The 10,851-nt window shown below is 50.4% G+C and overlaps 1 protein-coding gene across 1 annotated transcript; it reads left to right on the forward strand.

Moving 5' to 3' along the window:
- Positions 1-7,293: 7,293 nt before the first annotated feature.
- On the forward strand, positions 7,294-8,631 carry LOC136303313 (zinc finger protein 436-like). Its single transcript, XM_066207003.1, has 2 exons — positions 7,294-7,308; positions 7,711-8,631. Exons 1-2 carry the CDS (start codon positions 7,294-7,296, stop codon positions 8,629-8,631), a joined length of 936 nt encoding a protein of 311 aa, XP_066063100.1.
- The last annotated feature ends 2,220 nt before the right edge of the window (positions 8,632-10,851 follow it).

The raw sequence follows: 10,851 nt of genomic DNA on the forward strand, positions 1-10,851 counted from the left end.
CACTTGGTCTTTTTGGTAACTTATCGGGAAAAAATTCTTTAGAGAAAGAAGAAACAAACCTAACCCCCAACATTATCCACCCCGAATTTTTTTCCTATACTAACATATTACATTGAGTTTAAACTGTTAAAATATATATATATATATATATATATATATATATATATATACATGCAAATATGGATACGGTCACATATTCATGGGTAGTTTATTCTAAAACAAGGTCCCCTTGAGGTATGCATCGGGTCTCTCTATCCTTTTGCATCATCCACCAAGTGCAACCTGGTCACTGAGCGAAGAGAACCCCACGGATGGGATTGTCTTTGCTGGAGGCAGGATTAATCCAAACAGTTTTTCCCAGCATACCTCTCATGTGTACCACTGGAACTTTATTTTTTTTTGTCGTTTGCAAGGGCTCAGATTGGGCAGGACTTGCTCAGTTGGTGGAACCTCGAGTGTTCACCAACCAGGTGGCCATTGCTCAATTAATATCCCAATTCTTGAAGGTTCCCCCACCCAGTGCCTTCAAGGTAGTTTTAAGCAGGTCATTGCACCGTTCAACTTTCCCGGCCGCTGGTGCGTGATAAGGAATATGGTACACCCAATCAATGCCATGTTCTCTAGCCCAGGTGCTTATCAGACTATTCTTGAAATGGGTCCCATTGTCCGACTCGATTCTCTCAGGGGTGCCATGTCTTCACAGGACTTGTTTTTCCAGGCCCAGGATGGTGTTCCGGGCAGTAGCATGAGGCACAGGGTAGGTCTCCAACCATCCAGTGGTGGCTTCCACTATGGTTAGCACGTAGCGCTTGCCCTGGCGGGTTTGGGGAAGGGTGATGTAGTCAATCTGCCAGGCTTCCCCATATTTATATTTGGACCACCGCCCACCATACCATAAGGGCTTCACCCGCTTGGCTAGCTTGATTGCAGCACATGTCTCACAGTCATGGATAACTTGAGAAATACTGTCCATGGTTAAATCCACTCCTCGGTCTCGGGTCCACTTATAGGTGGCATCTCTGCCCTGATGACCCGAGGCATCATGGGCCCATCGGGTTAGGAACAACTCTCCCTTGTGTTGCCAATCTAAATCTATCTTTGACACTTCTATCTTGGCAGCCTGATCTACCTGCTTGTTGTTTCGGTGTTCCTCATTAGCCCGACTCTTGGGAACATGGGCATCAACATGGCGGACTTTCACAGGCAGCTTCTCTACACGAGTGGCAACGTCCTTCCATTCATCAGCAGCCCAGATTGGTTTTCCTCTACGCTGCCAGTTGGCCTTTTTCCACCTTTCCAGCCAGCCCCACAGAGCATTGGCTACCATCCACGAATCAGTGTAGAGGTAGAGCTTTGGCCACTTCTCTCTTTCAGCAATGTCAAGGGCTAATTGAACAGCTTTGAGTTCAGCAAGCTGACTTGATCCTCTTTCTCCTTCAGTGGCTTCTGCAACTTGTCGTGTGGGGCTCCATACGGCTGCTTTCCAGTTACGGTTCATTCCCACGATGCCACAGGAACCGTCAGTGAAAAGAGCATAGTGTGTTTCTTCTGCTGGCAGTTGGTTGTACGGAGGAGCTTCTTCAGCCCGTGTCACTTGTTCCTGCTCCTCTTCGTCCGTGAGACCGAAGTTTTCTCCTTCCGGCCAGTTTGTAATTATCTCCAAAATCCCAGGGCGATTTGGGTTTCCAATACGGGCACGCTGTGTGATGAGGGCAGTCCATTTGCTCCATGTGGCATCGGTGGCATGGTGCGTGGAGGGAGCCTTTCCTTTAAACATCCACCCCAGCACTGGTAGTCGGGGTGCCAAGAGGAGTTGTGCTTCTGTGCCAATCACTTCTGAGGTGGCTTGAACTCCTTCATAGGCGGCCAAGATCTCCTTCTCTGTGGGAGTGTAGTTGGCTTCAGATCCTCTGTAACTTCGACTCCAGAATCCCAGTGGTCGGCCTCGGGTCTCCCCTGGCACCTTCTGCCAAAGGCTCCAGGACAAACCGTTGTTCCCGGCTGCAGAATAAAGCACATTCTTCACATCTGGTCCCGTCCTAACTGGGCCAAGGGCTACTGCATAAGCAATCTCCTGCTTGATCTGGGCAAAGGTGTGTTGCTGTTCAGGGCCCCAGTGGAAATTGTTCTTCTTGCGGGTAACCAGGTAGAGAGGGCTCACGATCTGACTGTACTCAGGAATGTGCATCCTCCAAAAACCTATGGCTCCTGGGAAAGCTTGTGTTTCCTTTTCGCTGGTCGGTGGAGACATTGCTGTGATCTTATCAATGACCTCAGTGGGGATCTGCCGCCGTCCATCTTGCCACTTTACTCCCAGGAACTGGATCTCTCTGGCAGGTCCCTTGACTTTGCTCTTCTTGATGGCAAACCCGGCTTTCAGCAAAATCTGGATGATCCTCTCTCCTTTCTCGAACACTTCAGCTGCAGTCTTTCCCCACACAATGATGTCATCGATGTACTGTAGATGTTCTGGTGCCTCACCCTTCTCCAGTGCAGCCTGGATCAGCCCATGGCAGATGGTGGGGCTGTGTTTCCACCCCTGGGGCAGCCGGTTCCAGGTGTACTGCACGCCCCTCCAGGTGAAAGCAAACTGAGGCCTGCATTCTGCAGCCAGAGGAATGGAGAAAAATGCATTGGCAATGTCAATAGTGGCATACAACCTCGCTGCCTTGGACTCCAGCTCGTACTGGAGCTCCAGCATGCCCGGCACAGCAGTGCTCAGCGGTGGAGTCACTTCATTCAATGCACGATAGTCCACAGTCAGTCTCCATTCTCCATCAGACTTGCGCACAGGCCAGATGGGGCTGTTGAAGGGTGAGTGGGTTTTGCTGACCACCCCTTGGCTCTCCAGCTCACGGATCATCTTGTGGATGGGGATCACGGCGTCCCGATTTGTCCGATACTGCCGACGGTGCACTGTCGAGGTGGCAACAGGTACTTGTTGTTCTTCTACCTTCAGGAGTCCCACTGCAGACGGGTTCTCTGATAGTCCCGGCAAGGTGTTCAACTGCTTAATGTTCTCTGTCTCCACAGCAGCTATTCCAAAAGCCCATCTGAGTCCTTTAGGGTCTTTATAATATCCATTCCTGAGGAAGTCTATGCCCAGAATACATGGAGCCTCTGGGCCGGTCGCAATCGGAAGTTTCTGCCACTCCTTCTCGGTCAGGCTCACCTCGGCTTCAACCAGAGTCAGTTCCTGTGATCCCCCCGTCACCCCGGCAATGGAAATCGGTTCTGCCCCCACATGTCCCGATGGCATTAGAGTACACTGCGACCCAGTATCTACTAAAGCTTCATATTTTTGTGGCTCTGATGTGCCAGGCCATCGAATCCACACAGTCCAAAAAACCCGATTTTCCCGTGCCTCTTCCTGGCTAGAGGCAGGGCCCCTCTAGCACTGGTTATTATTCCCTTCTTGGACATACAGGGTAGAGGTTCCTTCGAGGGAATCTGACACAGCATTCCCACCTCCGTAATACCTGGCAGCTTGCTCATGGGAGGCTGAGGCTACCTTCATTCTAGTGGAACTCCCTCTGTTAGCGTTTCTCTCCTTGAGCTCACGTACCCGTGCTGCCAGGACAGAAGTAGGTTTCCCATGCCACGCTCCCATGTCCTCCCCATGGTCCCGCAGATAAAACCACAGGTCAGCTCGAGGGGTGTACCCTCTCTCTCTCGCTGGGGGATGTTGGGCTCTGATTCTGGGGCCTGTGACTCGCACCGGTGCTACATGGGAACTGTTCCTTCTCATCTCCTCTCTCACCTCCTTTATCTCCTCTTTGAGTTCCTTCACCACCGCAGAGACATGAGCCTGCATTGGGCCACTGATCATACTTTCATAATTTCTGAGCTTGTTGGCAACAGAACCCACTGTCTCTCGGTTATCCTCGGCATTAATTGTTGCGATGAATGTGGCGTATTGGGATGGTCCATGAGTTGCCAGATTCCACAACATGTGCCCTGTGCATTTAACCTTGTCGGGGTCATTATCATGCTGTCCGGTCCTCCCAAAAAGTACTTCCAATACTGCCACTTCTCTCAACTGTTGGATTCCTTCCTCAAGGGTCTTCCATCGCATTCTATTGTTGTGCTCTTGCATTCTGTCTCTGTGGACAAATCTCTCTCTCACACTCATTAGAAGTCGTTCCCAAAGGGGAAGGGGCCTTTGCTCTCTTACAAATACCTGATTTATACCTGAGTCCTGGGTCAAGGGTCCCAAATTCCTTGCTTCAGCACTATCCAGTTGTACGCCTGTACCCATAAGGTCCCAGACTCGAAGTAGCCAGGCTGTATAAGCCTCACGTCCTCGTCGTGCAATATCTTTTTGCAGATTACGTAGACTTTCATACGTCAGGGACTCAGTGATGATCGCAACCTGTGGCTCTTCTGTGGACTGTGAGGACCCTCCTTTCTTATCCTTATTACCAGGATCTGACGATTTCACTTTACACTTCCTTGTTTCCACAGGGGCGACTGCTGCTGGCTGTGGCTGCCCTTGTGGTTCAGCTGGAACCTGGACAGTTGTAACGTCTGTGGGTTCCACTGCTGCACCATCAGTCTCTGCCTTCTTGGGGCAGGGGGAGGATTTTTCATGAGCTGGGGAAATGTACTCCCTCAGCATCTGGCCCATCTCATGCATCTCTTTTACCAGAACCTCAACCCAATCCGGGTGGGTCCTTTCTGAGGCAGGCTGTGGGGCAGAGTCAGGCTGTGGGGTATCATCCCTATTCTGTGGGGTAGGTATCAGGGTGGTTATCCAGGTCAATCTTCCCTTACCTCTGAATGCTAAATAGAATACGCATATTAGCAGCACCAGCCATTGTATGATATCATTAGCATTCAGAGAGGATTTAAACCCTTCAAAAACTGGTGGGGCAGACCCAAAGAGATGGGCAAAGGGTTGGGAAAAAAAACTCCCCCGGTGGCATTTCCTCACAGTAGGTACCATAGTTAAAGTAACTCCAAAAACACACAGTTAGTGTAAAATAGCCCTGAATCCATGTGCCTGCCTTCCAGAGGAAATTAAAAATCCATGAGTTCTTCACCTTATTAAGCCATAAAATAAACTGGATGACAGTCACAGTAGCCTTAGTTATAGGGCCCATGTTTAGATAAGGGCCTGCAAATGGAAGGAATACAGCCACAACCACATGTCACCCAAACCAGGCTAAGTTAGACCACATGATGCAGCCTAATGAGGTTTTTATATCCAACGCACACAAAAGAAAGTACTAGGTTAGTTAAGAACTGCTATTTCTCTTCCCTTTTCTTTTCTCAGTGCCCTCAAGCCCCACACTTGGGCACCAAAATCTGTCTTGGTTTGGGAAGACAGGTATCTGCCAGGTAAAATTACAATCAGAGGCTCTTTGGCAAAGATTTGGGAAATAGGAATAGCAGTTCTTTACTAGTATGTAATACAAAGCAAACAAACACAAAAAAACCCCCCACCAAACAACTACAGCATTAATAACAAACGACAACAGTACCAAGAACCTTGAGGGCGTTGTTTCACAAAACCCAGGGGAGTTTGGTTTCGGTGTCCCTGCAGGATCCTCAGAGCACCAAGCTGAAACAGTGGAAAAGTCCCGGGCTGGTAGCTGGGATGGCAGGGTGTCCCGGCGGGCAGGGGCAGGATGTCCCGGCAGCGCAGGGGGTGCAGGGTCACGCTGTAGCAAGACGAGCAGCGCCTAAGAAGCCGAAGGCGAGGCAGGGCCCGGACCAGCTCCTGCGGGTGGCCAGGAAAACTCCGGATTCAGGCCGAACCGGTGATAGTAGATTTCCCAGGACTGGATCCCTTTGGCCACAGTGAAACTCCTCCAGCCAGCAACAGCCGTTCTCCCCTCGGCGTGCTTTGCGGCGGCTGAGCTCCTCGAGGAGCGGCAGACACGCGTCTCCCCGAACGCCCTGCGTTATCTCCCCCTTCCACCTTTGTCAACCTCTTTGTTTCGGTTAAGTACTCTCAAGTATCCAACACTTGGTCTCCTTGGTAACTTGTGGGGAAAAAATTCTTTAGAGAAAGAAGGAACAAACCTAACCCCCAACAGCCTTTTTTTTTTTTTTTTCCAAATACTCCACGGTGGTTTTTAGCCTGAAAATTGAGCCAATTCACAGAGGCTTCTTCTACCACTTCTTGTCCTCCTGACTGGAGCAAGTCATCCACATCCTGCATTACACAATTCAATACCAGGCTGTAAGCCCTTCCTTCCCTCCCTTGGAATAGGGGATTGCTTTTAGACACCACTTGTCCTGGTTGCTTCTGAGTAATTTGGACAGTCTGGGTATGTAATTTTCCCTTTTTCCCTGGGGCTGCCCACACTTGTGGGTTCACTTCAGCACAGGCCTTGCCAGACATTTGACAGAAAGGTACAAGAGAACTAGCCTGTGTTTCACCTTTTACAATATTGATTTGCATTTCAAATTTAGCCATCAAATCCCTTCCCAGTAAATTACAATCAGAATTATGAGCAAATAAAAATTCCTGCATTTCAAACCCATCCCCCACATCTGCTGATAGTGGTTGAATAAAACACATCTGCTCATCTTTCCCACTTGTCCCTGAATAATCAAAGACATTTTTGGGATTTTCCCCCCTTAGGTCTAAGATCCAGAGTGGATGGAGAGGCCCCTGTGTGTATGAGGAAAGGCCTCGTGTGGATGCAGCCCCAGCCTGAATGTTGTCAAGGGCTGCAGTGTGGTGGGTCCCTGGTGGAATGGGAGCTCTGGCAGCCCCAGGAATCCATGTCCATGCAGGGGTGGACTTGCTCCTGCTGAGGGTGCTGCCGTGTGTGCCTGCAGTGTCCTTGTGGCCTGCAGATGGAACCCTGCTTCCTTGCCAGGGGAATTTGGGGAGGTGGGAGGGGGGAGCGCCAAGGCCGGGCCCCCCGCGCTGTCGTGGCGGGAGCGGCTGCAGTGGGCAGCGAGTGCGGGCGGGAGCGGCCGAGAGCCCAGCGCTGCCCCAGCCCGACCTGCCCCAGCTCCATCCGTGCCCCTGCGGTGGGATGCTGTGGGTTTGGGGGGAAGAGGGAGCCGGCAGTGGGTGCTGGGCCTGGGGGCAGGAGGAGAAGGGGAGGAGCAGCAGGGCTGAAGAACAAAATGTTCAAAGGATGGACGTGGGAGGAGGGGGTGGGATTGTGCAGGAGAAGGAGAAAAAGGAGGAGGAAGAGGAGTGTGAGGAAGAGTAGGGACACAGGAGGAGGAGTAGGAAAAGGAGGCTGCACAAGGTTCCACCTCTCCCTGTATCTGCAGCCTCTCCCCAGCCCCGGCAGCGTTGCCCCCTCCACATGCAGCAGCTGATCCATGATTTTCATGGAGGTGAATTTTAGTGTTTCTGAGCTTTATTGGGTTGAATGTTGGTGCTTTGTTTTTTTGTAAGGGGCTGAATCTTTATATTTTAGAAGAGGTTTTGGCTGAGTCTGGGTGACTGGGGTGTTTTTGATCTATGTTGTGATGTTTGGAGGATTTTTGGGCTGAATCTTGGTGTTTTGGAGGTTCTTACAGACATAAGGTGTCCACTGACTTCCTGAGATGAACATGGGCAAGGAGGAAACCCGAGCCTAAGGCACTCTCCTGTTGTTTTCTCCCCAAACCAGGATTTTTCATTCCCAAGGAGTGTCCAGATAGAGGAGGAGGAAAAACCCCAGAGATCCCGCAGGAGGAGGGGCTGCAAACCCAGCCCAGGGAGCTGCGAGGAGGAGAGACCCCCCCCTGTTCCAGGAGGGCGGCCGGAGATCCAGCCGGAGCTCAGAGCTGGTGGAGAAGCCTCATGGAGGGGAGAAGCCCCACAGGTACCTGGAATGTGGGAAAGGTTTCAGCTACAGCTGCCACCTGATCCGGCACCAGGTGATCCACACTGGGGAACGGCCCTACGAGTGTGGGGAATGTGGGAAGAGCTTCAGGCACAGCTCCAGCCTGATCCAGCACAAGAGAATCCACACCGGGGAACGGACCTTTAAGTGTGGGGAGTGTGGAAACAGCTTCAGCTACAGATCCAGCCTGGTGGTACACCAGAGGATTCACAGTGGGGAAAAGCCCTACGAGTGTGGAGAATGTGGGAAGAGCTTCATCCGGAAGTACAGTCTGATTGAACACCAGGTGATCCACACTGGGGAACGGCCCTGTGAGTGTGGGGAATGTGGGATGGGCTTCAGCCAGAAGGGCAATCTTATGCAACACCAGAGGATCCACACTGGGGAACAGCGCTATGAATGTGTGGAATGTGGGAAGAGCTTCAGCCAGAGCTCCGGCCTGAGAAAACAGCAGAGGATTCACACGGGGGAAAAGCCCTATGAGTGTGGGGAATGTGGGAAGAGCTTCATCCAGAGATTCCAGCTGAAGGAACACCAGATGATCCATACTGGGGAAAAGCCCTACAAGTGTGGGGAATGTGGGAAGAGCTTCAGAGACTGCTCCAGTCTCGTTCAGCACAGGGTGGTGCACACTGGGGAAAGGCCCTACACCTGCTCAAAATGTGGGAAGAGCTTTGCATGGAGCTCCCACCTGAGAACGCACCAGCGCATCCACAGCTGGGAGAGGCCCTACGAGTGTTTCCAGTGTGGGAAGAGGTTTGCAAGGAGCTCCACTCTCCTCTTACATCAGCGGATTCACACGGATGAGAGGCCCTTCTGCTGCCTTTAAGCAGTTAAAGGCGGCTCCTCCGGGCAGCGCTGGGCTTGTAGGGCGAGGAGTGGCAGCCGCCGGGCGGAGAGAGATACGCGCACGCACCAGTGCGGAAAGATAGAGGAGGGATGGAGCGATGCACAGAGCCAAGAGGAGGTAGAGACACCCAGCAGGAGAGGGAGAAAGAGGGAGAGATGCCCAGAGCTGACGAGAACTGCACAGTGATCAGTGTAAAGGGGAGGACAGAGAGGCAGAAATGAGAGACATCTCTCAGGGGAGACGGACACTTGCGAGGGAAGAGCGGGTCCGGGAGGCTGCGACGACGCGCTAATCTGATCAACGGGGGAGCGAGCTACAGCCCTGAGAGGAGCGGCGGCGGCGGCAGCAGCAGCAGCAGCAGCAGCCACAGCGGGAGGCAGGTGGCACCTCCTCAGTCTCTGAGAGCTCCGTGACCGAGTGCAGGCAGAGAGGAAAACGTCACCTGGAAGCCTCTCTCCACCTCCCGCCTTCCCATCCCGTTTCTCCGGGGTGTCCCATGCCTGCCGTTATCTGGGATGGCAAAGCCCGAGAGCTGGCACAGAAGGAAATCGGGGCTCCTTTATATGCACTGTACGTAGGAGGGGAAAGAAGGAAAAAAAAAAAATCCCGCCCGTGAGGCTGTCAAGGTCCTCAGTATACAATTTTCTGTCTATCCCGGCGCCTCTCACCAAGCCGCCCCCTCCCCTTGCATGTGACGCAGATGTGCTCTGGGGCCGTCAGTGTGAAGAGACAGGGGAGAAAGAGATGCTTCAAGCTTCGTCGTGCAAGTAAGTCGGCAGGTCACTAACTGTCCCTCACAGCCTCCTCCTCTTCTCCCTCCAGTGCAGGTCTCCTCACCTTAGTATTTTGGTTCTGAGTCAGCTGTTTATTATTGGGAGCAAAATAAAGGACAACAACAAATGTATCAGCAGCAGTAAACACAAAAAATGTGAATCATTGGAGTACAGACTAAATAGACTGCATGCAGACTGGATGAGGTTACAGGTTAACGATGTATTCTGCAGGCTCCATTCATTAGCCTGTTGGCTCAGTGCTGCCGTACCAGTAGAAAACATTGGCTAGAGGGACAGTGTGTCAAACAGAAATAGCACGACACATCTGCTTCCTACCTTTCATACCTGCTCTTAATGCAGTCTGACAGTGCTAAACCCAAGGGAGGTTCCTTTCACCACGTAAGAAATCTCCTTAGGAACATCTGCCCACTTGGGAGGGGTGTCACAGAGCACACTGCATCGGGGACATAATTACAGAATTAAAAGCTTCATGGCGAAATGCAGGAGAGGGATATGGCGGTGAAACTGCATATCGTCACCTGCTGGCTCATAAACCCCACACATGAAAAGTTGGTGGCAATAAGATGATACACAGAATACCTGCAATTCACCTGTACCTTACTAAGTAATGTTTTAGAATAAGATTTATCCCTAGGAAAGTGATGAAATAGGTTGCATTTTCAACCAGAAATCTTTACATTGGCCAGCTGTACCCATGCACTCATGAGCTCTCAAAAGTTTGTTATTCTAACTCTGTGAAATCAATAAATAAGGTTGAAGGAATTATTTCCCTCGAGCTGGAGTGTTTTAACTTTTCATTCATAAAGTATTATAGCTTGAAAATTCCTCCAGGGAAGCACAAAAATCAAACACAAATTATAAATTTTATTACTGTTATATTTACTTCATGACAAGTACATTACTGTTTTGTTTAGTTAATCAGTGAAGTAGTGCTTCTGGATACAAACGAGTATTAGAGTTTGTGTTTAACACTGATAAAGTCTTGGATTTAACAGTACAAGAATTTAGGGCACCAAGTCCTGCTTTCAAAGGAAGAAAAAATTGCCACTGTGCATTTTAAATATTGATTTATACCACAGGAGCGGGACTGAAAACTCTATGGTACCTCAGCTTTTTTCTCAGTATTCAGTGATAAAAAAGAGACAAAAGCCATTCTAAACCAAACAGAAGAGACAACTCATTTTTTATCCAGGAACTGATCTGAGTATGTGCTGCTTAGGAGAGCAGCAGGAAGAAATGCCTAGAAATCTTCATCTAGAATAGGACAGATGAAACTTCAATAATTTCTGGGAGTCTAGAAATGCATCTATGTATATGCATGAAATATATGCAATCACCTCTAGTGAATACTGGCTACTTAGTTTCTAGTTACACACTCTAAAAGATGGGAGTATCTATATATAAA

This window comes from Chamaea fasciata, unplaced genomic scaffold (genome assembly GCF_029207755.1).
Source record: "Chamaea fasciata isolate MVZ Bird 193981 ecotype frontalis unplaced genomic scaffold, bChaFas1.0.hap1 SCAF_32, whole genome shotgun sequence".
NCBI lineage: Eukaryota > Metazoa > Chordata > Aves > Passeriformes > Sylviidae > Chamaea > Chamaea fasciata.